Source organism: Ahaetulla prasina, chromosome 4 (genome assembly GCF_028640845.1).
Source record: "Ahaetulla prasina isolate Xishuangbanna chromosome 4, ASM2864084v1, whole genome shotgun sequence".
Classification (NCBI taxonomy): Eukaryota; Metazoa; Chordata; class Lepidosauria; order Squamata; family Colubridae; genus Ahaetulla; species Ahaetulla prasina.
In genome coordinates this window covers 10258196-10279394 of record NC_080542.1, presented here as the reverse complement: position 1 = coordinate 10279394, position 21199 = coordinate 10258196, and the positions used below count along the sequence as shown (strand labels likewise).

Genomic DNA, 21199 nt, shown 5'->3' with positions numbered 1-21199 from the left:
GTGGGTAAAATGAGGACCCAGATTGTTGGGGGGGGCAATAAGTTGACTTTGTATATAAATATACCAATAGAATGAGACTATTGCCTTACACAATGTAAGCCGCCCTGAGTCTTCGGAGAAGGGCGGGATATAAATGTAAAAAAAAAAAAAAAGTTGTGCAGAGGCGAGAAAAGAAAAGCAAATCTCACTCACAATATTTCTGTGGTTGGGTTTCCACAGGACAATCAAGGTCTGGGTTTAACAAGCCACACTTCCTGGGTTCAGACGAGTTAATTTCTTCAGTGAACAAATCATCTGATGCTTGAGGAATTGAGTCACACCACAGATTAGACATCTTTTGGACTCCCACAACACATTTTGGTTACAAGTGGTGAATTGTTCAACCCCGATTTAGCCTAGTTTTGCAGATTGTTCTGCTTTTTTTCTAGGACCATCCCTAAAGAGGTAGCCCTTAACAAGAGGAATGGGGCAAGAAAGTAAGAGGCACTTGAATGTCAAACAACAAGGAGAGGTGTAGATTGCCATTGTTGCAACAAGCCTGTTTCTTGGAAGTGAAAGTCTCATTTTTGGAAGTCAACCCTTCTGCATCCCTTGGCTTAGTAGTAGGATACTGAATTTTTAGTGAACGATCAATTAAATATGACTCAGCAGTATGCTTCAGCTTCCAAAAAAGCCAATACAGTGGTAGGCAACAGTAACAGCAAAATCATGTGAAGTCTTAATACTATTCTATGATGCCCCGATAAGACCATACTTGGAATACCTACTCAGGCTTTGGTTGCCACGATGTAAAAAAGATGTTGAGACTCTAGAAAGAGTACAGAGAAGAACAAAAAAAAAAGATGTTTAGGGGACTGGAGGATAAAACATATGAAGAACGGTTGCAGGAATTGGGTGAAATGAAAAGAACAAAGGATGATCTGATAGGAGTGTTCCAATATCTAAGGGGTTGCCACAAAGAATAGAATAAATGGGATGGTGATGCATATACATATACATACTGTATTTCTTCCAAGGATAGAATAGAATAGAATAGAATAGAATAGAATAGAATAGAATAGAATAGAATAGAATAGAATAGAATAGAAAGGTTCTACATTTAGGCCAAAAAACCAAAATGCACAGGTACCGTATATGTGGTATCTTGCTCAATAGTAGTAACTGTGAGAGGGATCTTGGAGTCCTAGTGGACAACCATTTAGATATGAGCCAGCAGTGTGCAGCAGTTGCTAAAAAAGCCAACACAGTTCTGGGCTGCATAAACAGAGGGATAGAATCAAGATCACATGAAGTGTTAGTGCCACTTTATAATGCCTTGGTAAGGTCACGCTTGGAATACTGCATTCAGTTTTGGTTGTTGCGATGTAAAAAAGATGCTGAGACTCTAGAAAGTGCGCTGAGAAGAACAACAAAGATGATTAGGGGACTGGAGGCTAAAACATATGAAGAACGGTTGCAGGAACTGGGTATGTCTAGTTTAATGAAAAGAAGGACATGGGGAGACATGATAGCTGTGTTCCAATATCTCAGGGGTTGCCACAAAAAAAAGAGGGAGTCGGGCTGTTCTCCAAAGCATCTGAGGGTAGAACAAGGAGCAATGGGTGGAAACTGATCAAGGAAAGAAACTTAAACTAAGGAGGAATTTCCTGATAGTGAGAACAATTAATAAGTGGAACGACTTGCCTGCAGAAGTTGTGAATGCTCCAACACTGGAAATTTTTAAGAAAATGTTGGATAACCATCTGTCTGAGATGGTGTAGAGTTTTCTCTACACCATCCAGGAGGATGGATTAGAAGGCCTCCAAGGTCCCTTCCAACTCTGTTGTTATTATTATTAGAATAGAATAGAATAGAATAGAATAGAATAGAATAGAATAGAATAGAATAGAATTTTATTGACTAAGTGTGATTGGACACACAAGGAATTTGTCTTGGTGCATATGCTCTCAGTATACATAAAAGAAAAGATACGGTCATCAAGAATTCTAAGAAACAACACTTAATGATAGCCATAGGGTACAAATAAGCAATCAGGAAATTTGGTGCATAGGCTCTCAGTGTACATAAGTAGAATAAAATACGTTCATCAAGAATAAAAAGATACAACACTTGGTGATAGTCAAGGTTACTAATAAGCTATCAAATCATACTAGGAAACAAATAAAAACAATATAAATTGAAAGATACAAGCAACGTGGTTATAGTCATAAGTGGGAAGAGATAGACACTAGGAAGGAAGAGAAGAAGAACAGTAATACAGTCTTAGTAAATTATTTAACAGTGTTTTTTTTTTCTTTGTGAGATTAGAAATGGGAAACCACACCAGTTACGAAGAATTCATTCTCTTGGGCTTTCTGATTGGGCGAAAAGCAGAAATAATTTTGGCGACAATGCTGATGGTGGTGTATACGTCAACGATATTTGGTAACTTGACTATTCTGTTCATAACCATTACCAACAGTTGTCTCCATACGCCGATGTATTTCTTCCTTGGCAATCTCTCGGTCCTAGACCTTCTTTTTTCAACTGTAACTGCTCCCAGCTTGTTGAGGAATCTCCTCTCTGGAATCAAAACTATCTCCTTTGCTAGCTGCATGGCCCAATCCTATTTCTACTTCTTCCTGGGCACAGTGGAATATTTCCTGTTAACATGTATGTCCTATGACCGCTATGTGGCCATCTGTAACCCATTACATTACCCGGTGATCATGAATGACTGTTTTTGCGTTCAAATGGTGGTGGCTTGTTGGTTGGTTGGCTTTGCCTTTGTCCTCTATCCAACCATCATGGTCACCAGGTTTTCCTATTGCCATTCCAATGTCATCGATCATTTCTTCTGTGACAGCGAACCGCTAGTGAAGTTATCTTGTACAGATACCGGCCCGATACAGATCATCCTGTTTGTGTTGTCATCCGTTGTCATTCTTTGTTCTTTGAACCTGACACTGGTCTCTTATATTTACATTGTCTCTGCTATTATGGTTATACCCACTGATTCTGGGAGGAAGAAGGCCTTCAATACGTGTGTGTCTCACCTCACTTTGTTCTTGATGGCTTCCAGTGTCTCCATCTTATTGTACATGATCCCATCTAAGCTGTCGACTTTGGGGGCTCGCAAAATCCCGGCATTCCTCAGCAGCGTAATTAACCCATTCCTGAGTCCTTTTATATACACCCTGAGGAACGATCTGGTGAAGAGAATCCTGAAAAAGCTCTTTGATCGGGCTCAAACTTTCACAGTTCAGAAGGTGGGGAAAGTCTTCATAATTGTGGTCAGGTTTGTAGGGAAAGCCAGAATTTAAAACAGTGGCATCCCACTCTGAGTCTGAACAGGGAAGTCATGTTCCAGAACATTCCTAGAAACGAGCCTGGAAAGATTAGACAACCCTCTACGTTATATTCAATTTAATGCAAATGGCATTAAATTATTCAAAGAAGGTTGAAATGATGATTCTCTGTTTATTTAGTAACGGTAAAGGTTCCCCTCACACATATGTGCTAGTCGTTTCCGACTCTAGGGGGCAGTGCTCATCTCCATTTCAAAGCCAAAGAGCCAGCACTGTCCGAAGACGTCTCCATGGTCATGTGGCCGGCATGACTAAGGGCCGTGAAAATATTTACAGACCCCTCGCATCCTGGACATAAACTGTTTCAACTCCTACCCTCAAAACGACGCTATAGAGCACTGCACACCAGAACAACTAGACACAAGAACAGTTTTTTCCCGAAGGCCATCACTCCGCTAAACAAATAATTCCATCAACACTGTCAAACTATTTACTGAATCTGCACTACTATTTAATCTTCTCATAGTTCCCATCACCAATCTCTTTCCATTTATGACTGTATGACTATAACTTGTTGCTGGCAATCCTTATGATTTATATTGATATATTGACCATCATTTGTGTCGTAAATGTTGTACCTTGATGAACATATCTTTTCTTTTATGTACACTGAGAGCATATGCACCAAGACAAATTCCTTGTGTGTCTAATCACACTTGGCCAATAAAAAATTCTATTCTATTCTATTCTAAATGCCAAAGGCTTTAATGGAACGCTGTTACCTTCCCACCGAAGGTGGTCCCTATTTTTCTATTTGCATTTTTTACATGCTTACGAACTGCTAGGTTGGCAGCAGCTGGGACAAGTAACGGGAGCTCACCCTGTTATGCGGCACTAGGGATTCAAACCGCTGAACTGCCGACCTTTCGATTGACACACTCAACATCCTAGCCACTGAGCGACCCTTGTTTATTTAATAGGCACCCCATTTTGCCATTTTAAGCTTTATTCTTTTTTTCCATAGTGTCTTCATACTTTCTATGATTGCAACATTACATATTATCTAGATATTTTTCTTTAAAAAAAAGAAAAGAAAGCACAACGAGAATATATCTGCTGAAAACAACAACTCCACATTGGTGACAGGTAGGGCATCCGGTCAATAAACACTCAGCTCCATTCTGATGCCCAGATTCCACCCTGCAAGGAATTATGAGATCATTAAAAGAAGATGATTTTTTTCTTAAAAAAACAACAACAAACTCAAGTGAATACAGATAGTCCTTGATTTACAACAGTTCGTTTAGTGACGGTTCGAAATTACAACAGCACGGGAAAAAGTGACTTAGGACCGTTTTTCACACTTATGACCATTGCAGCTTCCCCATAGTCACATGAACAAAATTTAGATGCTTGGCAACTGGTTCATATTTATGATGGTTGCAGGGCCCCCTGGGTCATGCGATCCCCTTTTGCGACCTTCTGACAAGCAAAGTCAATGGGGAAGCCAGATTCACTGAACAACCTTGTTACTCACTTAACATCTGCAGGGATTCACTTAACAACTGTGGCAAGGAAGGTCGTACAATGGGGCAAAGCTCACTTAACAAATGTCTCACTTTACTTTGTTGTGTCTCTGAAACATTATTGTGAGTCTCATGTATAGCTTGGTGTGTGAGTAGCTGTCCAGCACTAAAGAACTGTGATAAACAAAAGAAGGCTGTTGTGTCTCGCCCAATCTCACCACAGCCGGGGCCTTCTTATCTGCTTCCGAACACGGAGGAATGTTCTAGTATGCCTCCCGGCCCCAGCCCTGGCTCCATGCCCAGACAGGTTGAAGAGGAGGAAATACCTCCAGCCCCCAGCTCTGGCTCCATGCCCAGGCAAACGGAGCAACTAGACCCCTCCCCCTCCTCCACAGCATGTGAGCCTGAGGGAGGTCAATTGCCAACAGCTGCCGACTGGAGTGACCCTCGCGTCAGAAGACTTGATAGGCGGAGGCAACAGAAGGAAGGGAGGGGCAGGCCTGGATAAGTGCTGAGTCATGGAGCCACACCCCATGGCCTATATAAAGGACCTGCTTTCTGGCATTCTCTGAGTCAGGCAAAGTCTAAACATATCTTGCTGAAGTCACTTTCTGGTCTCCTGCCTGCCCTGAGGACTTTGCTAGGACTTTGGCAGAGCTGCAGAGGCACGCCTGATTCGGATTTCCCTGACCCGGCCGTCAGCGGAGGAGTGGGACATGACAAAGGCAGAAATTCTAGGCCAAGGCTGCAAAGGGGGAAAATGTTGTGATATGTCACGTCACGTTACCATGACGACGCAAGTTTGACACCCCTGTTTTAGTCCTAAGCCGAATAGTTTTGTGACATTATTCATAATAATAATAATAATAATAATAATAATAATAATAACAACAACAACAACAACAACAACAACAACAACAACAACAACAACAACAACATTCATTCAAATAACATTTGCATTCAGTGTTTTCTTGTTCTCTGTCTTGGATTTTAATGGGGGTTTGTTTATGGATTAGAAACACAGACAAACCGCTATCTGCATGCACTCTCACACCACCACCCAGCACAGATCAACTCCATAGCCAAGACACTCATCTCCAGAACAAAATGCTTAGCTGACGAACAACATCTAAAAACCGAACTACACACTCTCACTAATGTACTAACATCCAATGGATTCCAAAGAAATAAGATTACCAATCTAATCCAAAAAGAAACCCCCACTAAAATCCAAGACAGAGAACAAGAAAACGGCAAAGCCCTCCTCCCATATATAAAAGGTACCACAGACAGAATCAGCAAGATCCTCCACAAACACAACATCAAGACAGCATTCTGCACAAACCGAAAAATATCCACCATCCTAAGAAACCCCAAAGACAAAATTCAGTTAGAAAATCAAAGAGTTTATGAAATCCCATGCACCACCTGCCCCACCACATACATCAGACAAACCAACAGAAGAATAAGTGCACGCACTGAAGAACACAAAAACTCAGTCAAAAAAGAGGAACCAACTTCTTCCCTGATCCAACACCTTAAAGCCACAGGACACGATATTGACTTTAAAAAGACCAGAACTATTGCCAAAACTGAACACTTTAACAACAGAATAATCAGAGAAGCCATCGAGATAGAAAAACGCCCACACAGCATGAACAAACGAGATGATACCTCCCGCTTACCAGCCATTTGGAAACCCGCCCTTATTGACAAACGAGTCCTTAACACGAGGAATGACACCAGACCCACACTCACGAGGTCCACACAGGATGTCACCACCACACATCCACCCAGAAAGCAGACCCAAACCCACACTGATCAGGAAGCACGACCAAGGACCAGAAGCCAGACCACAGCTGCATCATTAGCCATTTCAAACCCCTCCAATCCATACATGCAGCAGACTGACACCCACTATGAAGATGTAGCACGACCACGAACACGAAGCCAAACAGCAGCAGTGCAGCTCACCAGCTCAAATCCCCCTGCAACTCAGACTAATCTGAGCACAACCAAGCCCCCACCCAAACAGAACACACCCCCAGCCAATCAGAGCATAGCCAAGCTCCCACCCAATCAGTTCAAATCCCCACTAGCAGTTAAAAAGAAAGAAACAGCTGCAATCACACATTGCTCCCAGAAGCACGAAGCTGAAGCCTGAAGATGACGAATGAGACTTCGTCGAAACGTCGCCAAGACACTTCCAATTTTACGCGGGAAAAAACCCGAATAACCGAAGACCTACATACAAACACCCGTGAAAACCTCAGAAAACAAATATATATATATATATACACACACACACACACACACACACACACACACATACATACATACATATATAGGTCTTTGGTTATTCGGGTTTTCTCCCAGTAAAATTGGAAGTGTCTTGGCGACGTTTTGACAAAGTCTCATTTGTCATCTTTAGGCTTCAGCTTCGTATTTCAGGCTGAAGCCTGAAGATGACGAATGAGACTTCATCGAAACATCGCCAAGACACTTCCAATTTTACGCGGGAGAAAACCCGAATAACCAAAGACCTACATACAAACACCTGCAAAAACCTCAGAAAACATATGTTTTCTGAGGTTTTCGTGGGTGTTTGTATGTAGGTCTTTGGTTATTCGGTTTTCTCCCGCGTAAAATTGGAAGTGTCTTGGTGACGTTTCGACGAAATCCCATTAGTCATCTTCAGGCTAGGTGTTTGCAGCTTCGTGCTTCTAGGAGGAATGTGTGATCGCAGCTGTTTCTTCCTTTTAACTGCTAGTGGGGGTGTGAACTGATTGGTTGTTGTGTTCTGATTGGGTGGAGATGGGTTCTGATTGGTTGGGGGTTAGGCTGTGCTCTGATTGGATGGTGGGGTTGGCTGTGCTCTGATTGGCTGGGGGTGTGTTCTGTTTGGGGGGGCTTGGTTGTGCTCAGGTTGGTCTGAGATGCAGGGGGATTTGAGTTGGTGAGCTGCATTGCTGCTGTTTGGCTTCGCGTTCGTGGTCGTGCTACATCTTCATGGTGGGTGTCAGTCTGCTGCGTGTATGGATTGGAGGGGTTTGAAATGGCTAATGATGCAGCTGCGGTCTGGCTTCTGGTCCGTGGTCATGCTTCATCATCAGTGTGGGTTTGAGTTTGCTTTCTACATTGATGTGTGGTGGTGACATGCTGTGTGGCACTCGTGAGTATGGGTCTTGCGTCATTCTTCATGTTAGGGACTCGTTTGTCGATAAGGGCGGGTTTCCAAATGGCTGGTAGGCAGGAGGTATCATCTCGTTTATTCATGATGTGTGGGCATTTTTCTATCTTGATGGCTTCTCTGATTATTCTGTTGTTAAAGTGTTCAGTTTTGGCGATAGTTCTGGTCTTTTTAAAATAAATTTTATGTCCTGTGGCTTTAAGGTGTTGGACCAGGGAAGAAGTTGGCTCCTCTTTTTTGACTGAGTTCTTATGTTCTTCAATGCGTGCACTTATTCTTCTGTTGGTTTGTCTGATGTATGTGGTGCTGCAGGTGGTGCATGGGATTTCATATACTCCTTGATTTTCTAACTCAATTTTGTCTTTGGGGCTTCTTAAGAGGGTGGATATTTTTTGGTTTGCGGAATGCTGTCTTGATGTTGTGTTTGTGGAGGATCTTGCTGATTCTGTCTGTGGTATCTTTTATATATGGGAGGAGGGCTTTGCCGTTTTCTTGTTCTCTGTCTTGGATTTTAGTGGGGGTTTCTTTATGGATTAGTTTGGTAATCTTATTTCTTTGGAATCCATTGGATGTTAGTACATTAGTGAGAGTGTCTACCAGATCGCGTGAGCCGGTCCGAACTGGGAGCATTTCACACTTGCCATATGTGAACTAAAATCATATTATTTATTGTATAGTATTAAATATATAGTATTCAATCCTATCCTCAAAACGACACTATAGAGCACTGAACACCAGAACAATAGACACAAGAAGTTTTTCCCCAAATGCCATCACTCTGCTAAACAAATAATTCCCTTAACACTGTCAAACTATTTACTAAGTCTGCACTACTATTAATCTTCTCATCATTCCCACCACCCATCTCCTTCCACTTATGACTGTATGACTGTAACTTTGTTGCTTGTATCCTTACAATTTTATTGATATTGATTGTTTCCTGATTGCTTATTTGTACCCTATGACTATCATTAAGTGTTGTACCTTATGGTTCTTGATGAACGTATCTTTTCTTTTATGTACACTGAGAGCCTATGCACCAAAGACAAATTCCAATAAAAAATTCTATTCTATTCTATTCTGTTCTGTTCTGTTCTGTTCTGTTCTGTTCTATATTCTATTCATTCACTATGCATTTTCTGTTATATTTAGGTTTATTCAGGATCATTGCCTGATGATATTCCATATTTTTTTTTTAATTTGAATTTATATCCCACCCTTCTCCGAAGACTCAGGGCGGCTTACATTGTGTTAAGCAATAGTCTTCATCCATTTGTATATTATATACAAACTCAACTTTTATTGCCCCCAACAATCTGGGTCCCCATTTTACCTATCTTATAAAGGATGGAAGGCTGAGTCAGCCTTGGGCCTGGTGGGACTTGAACTTTCAGTAATTTCAAGCAGCTGTGTTAATAACAGACTACTTAGTCTGTTGAGCCACCAAAGGCCCTCACAGAACTCCATTCCCCACTTCTGTTATTCTAGTTGGAATAATACTTCAAGAGGAATATCCACATTCACAAACACTGACTCCATATGTGAACCAAAATCAAATCTCTAATTGTATAGTATTGCATATAATTCACATATGTCGACTACATAAATGACCTACTAATAAAACATAGACACAAGAAATAATTAGCAGAGGGTAGCTGCAAGTTCTTACCAGAAGATTGTAAGAGCTTTGAGGATGCATTAGGTCAGGGGTGTCAAACTCACGTCGTCCTGGTGGCCTCATGTGATGAATAGGGACTTTTCCCCCCTTCACTCACTGGGCATCAGCGTGGCCAGCGTATGACGTATCGGCCCGCAGGCTGGGAGTTTGACATCCCTGCATTAGGTAAAGCTCTCATGCCTCTTAGATCACATAATGTGCAACCAGATATGTTTTGTAAATTGACAACGAGAAGAGGTGGACAATTGTCTTTTTCCAGGGTCCTTCACTAGCAACCAATTTGTTGTGCCTTGTCCTCCCTCCTCTCCTCAGCCTGGCCCCTCCCGCCTCCTCCCGGGCCTGCTATCAGATTCAGAGTCTGATAATGAAGAGGAATGGCCTGGCATGCCTCCAGCCCCCAGCCCTGGCACCATGCCTGGACAGAATGTCAGGAATGAACAAACAAACCTCACTCCTACAGCGTGTGAGCAGGGAGCCAGCCATGTGCTAGAATTACCGGCAGCAGATTCAGAGGAAGGGAATCCACAGTGGACGGATCCCCACTTCCAGAGATCTGAGAGGCGACATCAGCAGAAGGAAGGGAGGGGCAGGCCTGGATAAGTGCTGAGTCATGGAGCCACACCCCACAGCCTATATAAAGGATCAGCTTGAGTCAAGCAACTTTGAGTCAAGCAAAGTCTCATCTGGTTTGCTGAAGTCACAACTTGGATTCCTGCCTGCCCTGAGAAATCTGAAAGGAATTTGGCAAAGCTGCAGAGGCTTCATGGCCATGCTTGATACAGACTTCCCAGACCCGGTCGTTGGAGGGGGAGTGGGACACGATACAATTTTTCAGGGATTCTGCCTTTGATGTCATGTTTCAATCCCTGATTACCCCATCCTCTATGTGTTCCCAAGTCCCCTTATAAGAGCACCTCACTGGGTGATTATTACGCCTGAAGGCAGCAGATGCTATACTTTAACAATGCATTCTAAGACAGGGGTCTCCAACCTTGGTCCCTTTAAGACTTGTGGACTTAGCAAAGCTGGCTGAGGAACTCTGGGAGTTGAAGTCCACAAGTCTTAAAGGGACCAAGGTTGGAGACCCCTGTTCTAAGACATTAAATCTAAACTTCTACTCAGTAGAAAAGAGCCTCAATTTTTTTTGCCAAACCGACCCTTTGCCTCAGTTCAGCCTTCAAAGCATCTTGCACTTGTCTGTTCCTCAAACAATATATAATCGGGATGAGAAGAGGCGCCATAACAGTGTTCAGAAGAGCCACCGTTTTGTTGTAGTCCAATCCACTGGTGCCTTTCAGCCTGATGTACGTGAAAATGTACTGGGCCGGTTTAGCTCACGCTGGTAAAAGCCTGTTATTAAGAACACAGTAGCCTGCAATTACTGCAGGTTCGAGCCCGGCCCAAGGTTGACTCAGCCTTCCATCCTTTATAAGGTAGGTAAAATGAGGACCCAGATTGTTGGGGGGGCAATAAGTTGACTTTGTAAAAATATACAAATAGAATGAGACTATTGCCTTATACACTGTAAGCCGCCCTGAGTCTTCGGAGAAGGGCGGGGTATAAATGTAAACAAAAAAAAAAAATGCAACCGCTGTAAGCGATGGTGACCACGGTCAAGTGAGAAACACAAGTGGAGAAGGTCTTCTTCCTCCCTCTGGTGGATGGGATGTGCAGAATGGTGGAAACGATTTTGACGTAAGACCCGATGTTGACACTTAAGGTCCCAAGCAGAAAGAATACGGCAACTACAAAATCGATCATTTCTAGGAAGCTGGTGTCAACACATTTCATTAGGGGTCCATTGTCACAAAAGAAATGATTCATGACGTTGGGACCACAAAAGGGCATCAGAAATAAAGGAATGCATACAACTAGAATTATTGATATCCCCCCTGCCAAGCAACACAATACCAATAATGAGCAGACTCGGTTATTCATGATGGTTGGGTAGTGAAGAGGGTTGCAGATGGCTATGTATCGATCAACAGACATTGCGGCCAGTAGAAAGAATTCAGTGGAACCAAGGACCAAATAAAGAAATATCTGTATGAAGCAACCAGCTAAAGAGATGCTCTTACTACCAGTAGCTATGCTGACCAGCGCTTTGGGAATTACAGTACTCATATACCCAATATCTACCCATGCCAAATGTCGGAGGAAGAAGTAAATTGGGCTGCAAAGTTGAACATTCACCTGGGTGATAATGATAATCACCGCGTTTCCTATTAAAGTCAAAAGATAAATCCCAAACAGGAGGAGAAAAAGGCTAACTTCAAGGGGGAAATTATCAGTCAGCCCCAACAATATGAATTCCCTTACTGTGGTCCAGTTTGTCATCAGTCCGTTCCTATGATTATCATTAAGTGTTAAATTGTACCCTATGACCATCATTTGTGTTGTAAATGTTGTACCTTGATGAAGGTATCTTTTCTTTTATGTACACTGAGAGCGTATGCGCCAAGACAAATTCCTTGTGTGTCCAATCACAGTTGGCCAATAATAATTCTATTCTAAAAACAATGTGAAAGTATTAATCTCCAATCTTCCTTCTTCTTTTAATTATAGATGAGCACCCTTTTATCAGTTTCCGTTCTTTCTATTAAAATCGAAGAGAAGTTAAAACCTGATGGTTTGAACCAGAGCAAGCTTCTTCTGATATGTTATACTAAGTAGGGTCATTCTTCCTTGTAGACTAATTCCTGATGTGGTTAATCCAAGTGGAGCTACATGGAACCCCTTCATGTCAAAAACAATTATCCTTGGGGACATGTAAAGATCTGTTTCTGGATGATGGCTTTTTGGGATTATTTCACCTTTGCCCAGTGTTCTCCAAATTGTTTTTCTGAGATGGGTCCAAATTCTCTTTTGATTCCCTTTACCTAAAACCAATGTGAATAGATGAATGTCAAAAAAAAACCAACCCAGTGTGAATAGACAAAGATGATTTTGTGTTTGTGTATGTATGTGTGTATGTGATAAGGGACGCAGTGGCTCAGGGGCTAAGGCACTGAGCTTGTCGATCGAAAGGTCGGCAGTTCAGCCGTTTGAATTCCTAGTGCTGCCCTGTAGTGGGGTGAGCTCCCGTTACTTGTCCCAGCTTCTGCCAACCTAGCAGTTCGAAAGCATGTAAAAATGCAAGTAGAAAAAATAAGGACCACCTTTGGTGGGAAGGTAACAGCATTCCATGCGCCTTTGGCATTGAGTCATGCCAACCAGATGATCATGGAGACGTCTTCGGACAACGCTGGCTCTTCGGCTTTGAAATGGAGATGAGCACCACCCCCTAGAGTCGGGAACGATTAGCATGTATGCGCGAGGGGAACCTTTACCTTTATGTATGTGAAGGCTAAAACATAGGAAGAACAGTTTCAGGAATTGGGTATATCTAGTCTAACGAAAAGAACGATTGGGGATGACATGATAGGAGTGTTCTAATATTTGAGGGGCTGCCACAAAGAACAGGAGGTCAACCTATTCCCAAAAACACCTGAAGGCAGGACAAGAAACACTGGATGAAAACTTATCAAGGAGAGAACCAAGCTAGAACTAAGAAGGAATTTTCTTAGATTAAGAACGATTAATTAGTGGAAGAACTTGCCTCCAGAATGTGGGTGCTTCAACACTGGAAGATTTAAGGAGAGATTGGGCAACCACTTATCTCAAATGGTACAGGATTTTCCAGTAGCAGGTTCCACTTACCTTCGCTACCGGTTTGTAAATGTGAGCCTGTGTGCACATGCTTGCTTCTCTCTCATGCATGCCTAGAACCTTCTGCGCATGAGCAGAGTGTCCATGATGACATCCAGGTGGGTGGGCGGAGCTTCCTGCTGCTGCCACTACCAGTTCGCCCGAACCGGTTTGAACTGGTAGAAACCCAGCACTGTGGTTTCCTGCTTGAGCAAAAGTTTGGATTAGAAGATCTTCAAGGTCCCTTCCGACTCTGTTATTCTGAATTTAAGGACCCTCCCTGAGTTTTCACTGATCCATGGAAGCGCTATAGAAGAAAGGAAATTTAGAGTGAGAAGAGGTTTTGGAGAAGCTACAGTACAGCCACATTCTTTGTCTAGGTAGGATACGGTGGTAGCATTTTTGCTTTTCCATTTATCTGAAGGTTTGTTGTTTTGCTAAAGAGAACTGCATGGGTTCGCTAAAAATGTCATTAGAACTACATTTCAGTATCTACTTTAAGATAACACTGGGTTTTCATCGTTTGCAGCTATGAAACATGGAAAACTTCTGTTTTCAGCCTCACAGGGTAACTTCATTAAAGAAATCTAATGATTGTTTTGAATAAGGGCCTCTGGTAGCTCAGACTGGTAAGACAGTCTGTTATTAACAGCAGCTGCTTGCAATTACTGCAGGTTCAAGCCCCACCAGGCCCAAGGTTGACTCAGCCTTCCATCCTTTATAAGGTAGGTAAAATGAGGACCCAGATTGTTGGGGACAATAAGTTGACTTTGTATATAATATACAAAAGGATGAAGACTATTGCTTAACACTGTGTAAGCTGCCCTGAGTCTTCGGAGAAGGGCGGGATATAAATACAAATAAAAACAAATAACAAGAAGATACGTTGCACCTAGCCCTAATGCGGTTTTTTTGTGGCATGCAGTAGGCATTGATGGTTTGTAAATCCTGGATTATGGCATGCGTACTTCCACCAATCCTGGCTTGATTTAAAAGTTTGATCAAAGCTAACACGTAGACCAAGTGCTACTGAGTTCTGTATTATATTCCCCTATGAATTATTGGGATCGAATTGAATGTATGTTTGCTTACAAAACAGCCCTCAACATTATACATTAGAAACCGCTTGACTTAATCTATCACTTTTGAACCATGCAAGATATTCCTTAATTTTACAAAGTAAGATTACAGGTCACAGCTCTCAAGAACCGTAAGCAGGAAATAGTTGCAAGGGCTCCTGGATCGGGACTGAAAGTTGAAAAAGAAGCAGTATGCTCCCTCCCATATTTGGGGTAGACAGGTTGCTTCAATAGAAAACCATATATATATAGTTCGGGAGAAAACCCGAACAACCAAAGACCTACATACAAACACCCGTGAAAACCTCAGAAAACACACACACACACACACACACACACACACACACACACACACACACACACACACACATATGTTTAGCAAGATCTAAAATGGACACCTAACATCAAAAACGTCATCAAAAAAGGACAATAAAGAATGTTTTTTCTGTGCCAACTCAGAAAGCTCAAACTGCCCAAAGAGCTGCTGATCCAGTTCTACAGAGGAATTATTGAGTCTGTCATCTGCACCTCTTTAACAGTCTGATTTGGTTCTGCAACCCAACAAGACAGACTTCAGAGGATAATTAGAACTGCAGAAAAAACAATGGCTGCCAACCTGCCTTCCATTGAGGACCTGTATACTGCATGAATCAAGAAGAGGGCCGCGAAAATATTTACCGATCCCTCACATCCTGGACATAAATTGTTTCAACTCCTACCCTCAAAACGACGCTATAGAGCACTGCACACCAGAACAACTAGACACAAGAACAGTTTTTTCCCGATGGCCATCACTCTGCTAAACAAATAATTCCCTCAACACTGTCAAACTATTTACTGAATCTGCATTACTATTAATCTTCTCATAGTTCCCATCACCAATCTCTTTCCACTTATGACTGTATGACTGTAACTTTGTTGCTTGTATCCTTACGACTTATATTGATATTGATTGTTTTCTGATTGCTTATTTGTAGCCTATGACTATCATAAAGTGTTGTACTGTAAGTGCTGTACCTTGATGAAGGTATCTTTTCTTTTGTGTAGATTGAGAGCATATGCACCAAGGCAAATTCCTTGTTTGTCCAATCACACTTGGCCAATGAAAATTCTATTCTATTCTATTCTATTCTATTCTATTCTATTCTATTCTATTCTATTCTATTCTATTCTATTCTATTCTATTCTATTCTATTCTATTCTATTTTATTCTGTACATAGATACATACTTAAATACATACATACATACATACATGCTTTTCATCTTCTGATTTTTGCTGATCAAAGGAGATGTTTAGAAATCAAGAGCAGAATAAAAAAAAAATCAGCTATCAAATTTTGTTTCCTAACTTATTTTTAGGATGCAAAGCGTTTCTCACCCCTTGCGAGCTATGTAAAAGTGTTCGTATCATTTTCATGGTTCTATGCTATTGTCTCATTTAATTTCTGCTTAGTAGAAGCCATTTTCTCGTTGGTTAATCTATCTTTCATTACACCTACAAGTCAAAGCAAAAGCATGCATTAAGATATTACCCCTGAATTCAATGTTTGGGAAGCATAGCATTCTCCATTCGCAGGGCTTTTGAAAAGATGCTTTGTCTTCTTGGCTCAATATCTCTGCCTTTGTCTTCAATTTCTTTTCATAGCAATGAACACAGAAGCAACCTCTCCTACTCAATAGAGCTAGTTACTGTTCTGAAGCATGGGGTATAAGAAGAACTCAAGACTCACTCGTGAAGATCCCTCAGGGATGTCACAAGGAGCAAAGGAATGCATTACAAGGAATCGGTATCAAGTATGCTATATCTCCTTCTACTACTGATGTCAAACCCAAAGTCAGAGAAAATTCATTGTGTGTGTGTGCCTCGTGTTTTGTGGTTTATTTTGGCCTCTCTCATGCAATAAACCCAAGTTTTGTTGTGGCTGGTCTTTGATTTCACATCTGCGAACTCAACCTCTGTGATTTGTAAACCATGATCTAGGCTTTGTTAACTTTTTTGAAGCATACCATCAGAAGTGAAATCTACTTACCTTCCTTACCAGTTCGGAAGTGCGTACACATCACATGCGTACTTGGAACCTCTGCGCATGCGCAAAGGCTTCTGCATATGCGCAGAGTGTCAAAAACAGATTACTTTCTGGTTAAAACCAGGAAGTAACAATGTCCAGGCAGGTGGGCAGAGCCTCATGCTGCTGCCGCTACTGGTTCTCCAAACCACCTGCTGCCGCCGCTACTAGTTCAGCTGAACCGGTCCAAGCTGGTAGCATTTACCCCTGCATACCATGCAAAAAATGTTAGGTCATTTCACTTTGAGTGATAGGTAAATTCCTCCATGCTTTAGCAGGTATTGGTTCGATATAAATACCATTTTCTTGAAGCATCAAAATCAGGATAGTATAGTATAGTATAGTATGGTATGGTATGGTATGGTATGGTATAGGATAGGATAGGATAAGATAGGATAGGATAGGATAGGATGCCACCCAGAATTGGTTATAAAACAGGCAGCTATATAAAAGTAATAAATAAATAGATATATAAATAAATAAATACATCATAAATAAAATTTAAAAATGCATATATGCATAAATAAATAAATACTGTATTTTTCGGAGTATAAGACGCACCTTCCGCCCCCCCCCAAAAGAGGGTAAAAATCTGGGTGCGTCTTATACTCCGAATGTAGCCCCGCCCAGCTTCTCAAACGGAGGTTTCAGAGGCTGAAAAAAGCATCAGAAAAGAAGCTTCAGAAAAGAAGCTCCCAAACGGAGCTTCAGAAAAGAACCCCCCAAACGGAGCTTCAGAAAAGAAGCTCCCAAATGGAGCTGCAGAAAAAAAGCCCCCAAACGGAGCTTCAGAAAAGAAGCCCCCAAGCGGAGCTTCAGAAAAGAAGCCCCCAAACAGAGTTTCAGAGGCTTTTTTTTCTTAAGCTCTGTTTTGGAGGCTTTCAGAGGCAGAAAAAAGTTTTTTCTGAAACAAAGTTTCAGAGGCAGGAAAAAAAAAAGCCAAAAAAACCAAGGCACAGAGCTCACAACCAAGGAACCTTTTGCTAAAATTCACCTCTGGCAACAGCTGATTGGGGGTTATTCCAATAGGCCGATCCACCTGCCAATCAACTTTTTTCTTATTTTCCTCCCCAAAAACTAAGGTGCGTCTTATACTCCGAATGTAGCCCCGCCCAGCTTCTCAAACGGAGGTTTCAGAGGCTGAAAAAAGCATCAGAAAAGAAGCTTCAGAAAAGAAGCTCCCAAACGGAGCTTCAGAAAAGAACCCCCCAAACGGAGCTTCAGAAAAGAAGCTCCCAAATGGAGCTGCAGAAAAAAAGCCCCCAAACGGAGCTTCAGAAAAGAAGCCCCCAAGCGGAGCTTCAGAAAAGAAGCCCCCAAACAGAGTTTCAGAGGCTTTTTTTTCTTAAGCTCTGTTTTGGAGGCTTTCAGAGGCAGAAAAAAGTTTTTTCTGAAACAAAGTTTCAGAGGCAGGAAAAAAAAAAGCCAAAAAAACCAAGGCACAGAGCTCACAACCAAGGAACCTTTTGCTAAAATTCACCTCTGGCAACAGCTGATTGGGGGTTATTCCAATAGGCCGATCCACCTGCCAATCAACTTTTTTCTTATTTTCCTCCCCAAAAACTAAGGTGCGTCTTATACTCCGAAAAATACGGTAAATAAATCGGTTGTATTTTAAATCACAGCAAATTAATTTTCTAGTCGAATGCACATTTTCCTCTTGAAATTCATGATTTCCAATCTCGCCATCCACTTCTCTCATCTCGTCCATTTATGCAGCTGATGTTTCTTTTCCTACAAAGTTAGAAAGGAATATTGTTGGTCTGTGACTATTTCAAATCGCCGCCCAAACAGATACTCGTGGAATTTCTTTACCCCAGAGACTATGGCAAGCGCTTCCCGGTCTAGTTGGCTATAGTTCCTTTCTGTTGCTGACATCGTGCGGGAAAAATATGCGATAGGGGCTTCCGACCCGTTCAGTAACTTGTGGCTGAGGACAGCTCCTACCCCATAGGGTGATGCATCACAAACTAATACTAATGGCAATGTCTCATTATACTGAATTAAAAGGTTGTCGCTGGACAAAAGTCTCTTAACGCCTTCAAATGCCTTAGCCTCAACCCTGCCCCAAGTCCACACAGAGTTTTTTGCTAGCAGCTTATGTAGTGGTTCTGCTACCGTTGCCTTATTTTTTAAAAATACAGCATAGAAGTTAACAAGCCCCAAAAATGCTTGTAATTCTGCTTTGTTTTTTGAGGGTGGAGCCTTCCTAATGGCTCGCACCTTGCTCTCCAAGGGATGGATGCCTTCCTTATCTATCCGATAACCCAAAAATTCTACTGATTCAACTCCGATATGGCATTTGTTAAGTTTAACCTTAAGTCCCGCAGTCCTGAAAATTTCCAAAACTTTCTGCAATTTGTGGCTGATATTAACACATCGTCAAAATAGGGGACTACTCCCGGTAGATCCTGTAGGAGCCGTTCCATGAGGTTTTGGAATAACCTAGGGGCTACACTAACTCCAAACTGAAGTCGAGTGCATTTAAAAGCACCCCTGTGTGTGACAATTGTCTGTGCTTCGGCCGTTTCGTTGTCAACTGGTAACTGTTGGTAGGCCTGTGCCAGGTCGAGTTTGGCAAAAACCTGTCCCTGCCCTAACGAGTGCAACAAATGTTGTACGATGGGGACAGGGTAAGCACTCTTTTGCAATGCTTTGTTAAGCGTTGCCTTATAATCAGCACAAATACAGACAGATCTATCCGGTTTGACTGGGGTCACTATTGGCGTCTCCCATTTTGTATGGTTGACTGGGACTAGGATTCCCTGGTTCACTAGTTTGTCTAATTCCCTATCTATTTTGGGTTTGAGCACGAATGGAACCCTTCTTGCTTTTAGCCTAATCGGAGCTATCTGGGGGTCTAAATTGAATGAAATGGGGGTCCCCACGTACTTGCCCAGGCTGTCTTGAAAAACATCCTCGAATCCCCGCAACAGTTCCTCCTTCAGGTTGTCGCCAATGCTGTGAACCCCGGTAATGCCCATTCCCAAGGCTTGGAACCAATCGAGACACAGCAAGCTGGGCAGGTTCCCATCGATGATGGTGATCAGCAGGGTTCTATTGAATTGTCCATATCTCACTCTGACCGACGTGACTCCTCGAACAGGGATTCGGTTTCCCTGGTAGTGTTGCACTCTCAGCTTTTGGGGTTGCAGCTGGCATTTCGCGACTTCTGGCAGGTCCCTTGCGATTGTGTCCCAGGACATAATCGTGATTGATGAGCCGGTATCCACCTCCATCTTACACTGCACTCCTTCGATGTAGGTCTTGGTGAATATTTTCTTTTCCAGTTGTGTCGATGCGTGACCCACTCGAACAGTGGTGTGATTTGACTTCACGCCTTTTTTGAATTGGCCAATCCCTGGCCACCTCATGGAACTGGCGCCCTGCTGATTGGCCGGTTTGAATTTTGGGCGGCAAGGTTGGGAGACTTGGCAAGCCTGAGCTATGTGTCCTTTCTTTTTACACCCCCGACAAATTGCGTCTTTGAACCTGCAATTCTGTCATTGGTGTTGGCCTCCGCAACTCACGCACTCGTCACGGTCGCTTCTTTCCGGCCTCCCAGTGTGGAAAACCTCTTCCCCTTCTTCATCTTCCCACTCTGCCTGGATTTCCTCGCTGTGAATCGGTGTCGCTTTCGCTGAGGAATTAGGCGTGTTCGGCTTCTGTAAGGTTTCTGCCGCTTTGGTGGATATCTCATGCGCCCTGGCCTCATCTAGGGCTATCACGAGGGTTAGGTTGCTTTTCGAAAGCAGCCGCCTCTGTAGTCGGATGTCCCTGACCCCACAAATGAGTTGTTCTAATAGAGTGTCCTCCAAGTCCCTGTACTCACAGTGGGTTGCAGTTTTGCTTAATGCGGCCATGTACACGCTGATCGACTCGCCCTCTCGCTGAACTCTTTGCCTTAGTTCAAAACGTTGCACGAATTTCGATGGCACTGGTGCATAGTGTGCTTGTAGCGTTGTTTGGAGCACTGGCCACGGTACCGACTCAACCGGCGTTGGTTCTGACAGCGATTCGGCAGTATTGAACACTTCTGGTCCGCAGTGGCTCAGGAAGTAAGCACGCTTTCGATTATCCGACACTCCTTGCAGTTTGTTGGCTTTGAGGAAACACTCGAAGCGAGCCATGTATGACCCCCATTTTTCTTTGGCTGGGTCGAATGGTGCTGGCAGCATATAGCTAGACATCGCTATGTATCCATCCTTGATAACTGGCTGGGTTTGAAACTAAGTTGCTCCTTCAGTTCTTTTCCTAGTCTCACTGCCTTCAATATCCCATCCTCGTCGCCAATGTTAAGTTTGGGCAATGAAAAGGCAGGAGACGATGCAAGTGACAACAGCTCTTTGGTTTATTGTGAAACCCAGCAAAAGACAACAGGCAAACACCTCTCTTTATATAGTATTTGGCTGAGGCACCAGCCAATCAGCAACGTGTATTTTCCCGCCCAAATTTCCCTCCAAAGTTTCAAATACATTACACCCATGCTGTTTCCTAGGAGTAGCACAGAAGTCCTTGCTGTTCTGGAATGTATTTTTGAGATCCCAGTCTAGACTAGTGACAGCTAAATCTGGCCGTAGGCTTTGCCTCTTATCAATAAGCAACCAAATCAGAAGGTCATTTAAAAGCAGTTTATTAGGGTACTCTGATAAAGTGGGATCTCCCTATGAAAAAGAGAGCCCTGA

At 42.6% G+C, this 21199-nt stretch overlaps 2 protein-coding genes across 2 annotated transcripts; one reads left to right on the top strand and one right to left on the bottom strand.

Annotated features, from left to right (window-relative positions):
• The first annotated feature begins 2309 nt into the window (after positions 1–2309).
• Positions 2310–3302, top strand: LOC131197883 (olfactory receptor 6J1-like). Its single transcript, XM_058182380.1, has one exon. It carries the CDS (start codon positions 2310–2312, stop codon positions 3300–3302), a length of 993 nt encoding a protein of 330 aa, XP_058038363.1.
• A 7497-nt stretch (positions 3303–10799) lies between these two features.
• On the bottom strand, positions 10800–12018 carry LOC131197882 (olfactory receptor 6E1-like). The gene is made up of 2 exons (XM_058182379.1): positions 11266–12018; positions 10800–10997 (listed from the first exon to the last, which is right to left on the bottom strand). The coding sequence occupies exons 1-2, from the start codon at positions 12016–12018 to the stop codon at positions 10800–10802; spliced, it is 951 nt and encodes a 316-aa protein (XP_058038362.1).
• Between the last annotated feature and the right edge of the window lie 9181 nt (positions 12019–21199).

Coding starts and splice junctions, on each gene's coding strand:
- LOC131197883 (XM_058182380.1), top strand. CDS start 2,310: ATGGGAAACCACACCAGTTACGAAGAATTCATTCTCTTGGGCTTTCTG.
- LOC131197882 (XM_058182379.1), bottom strand. CDS start 12,018: ATGACAAACTGGACCACAGTAAGGGAATTCATATTGTTGGGGCTGACT. Junction 10,998..11,265: donor CCATCGCTTACAGCGGTTGC/ATTTTTTTTTTT, acceptor CCGGCCCAGTAC/ATTTTCACGTACATCAGGCT.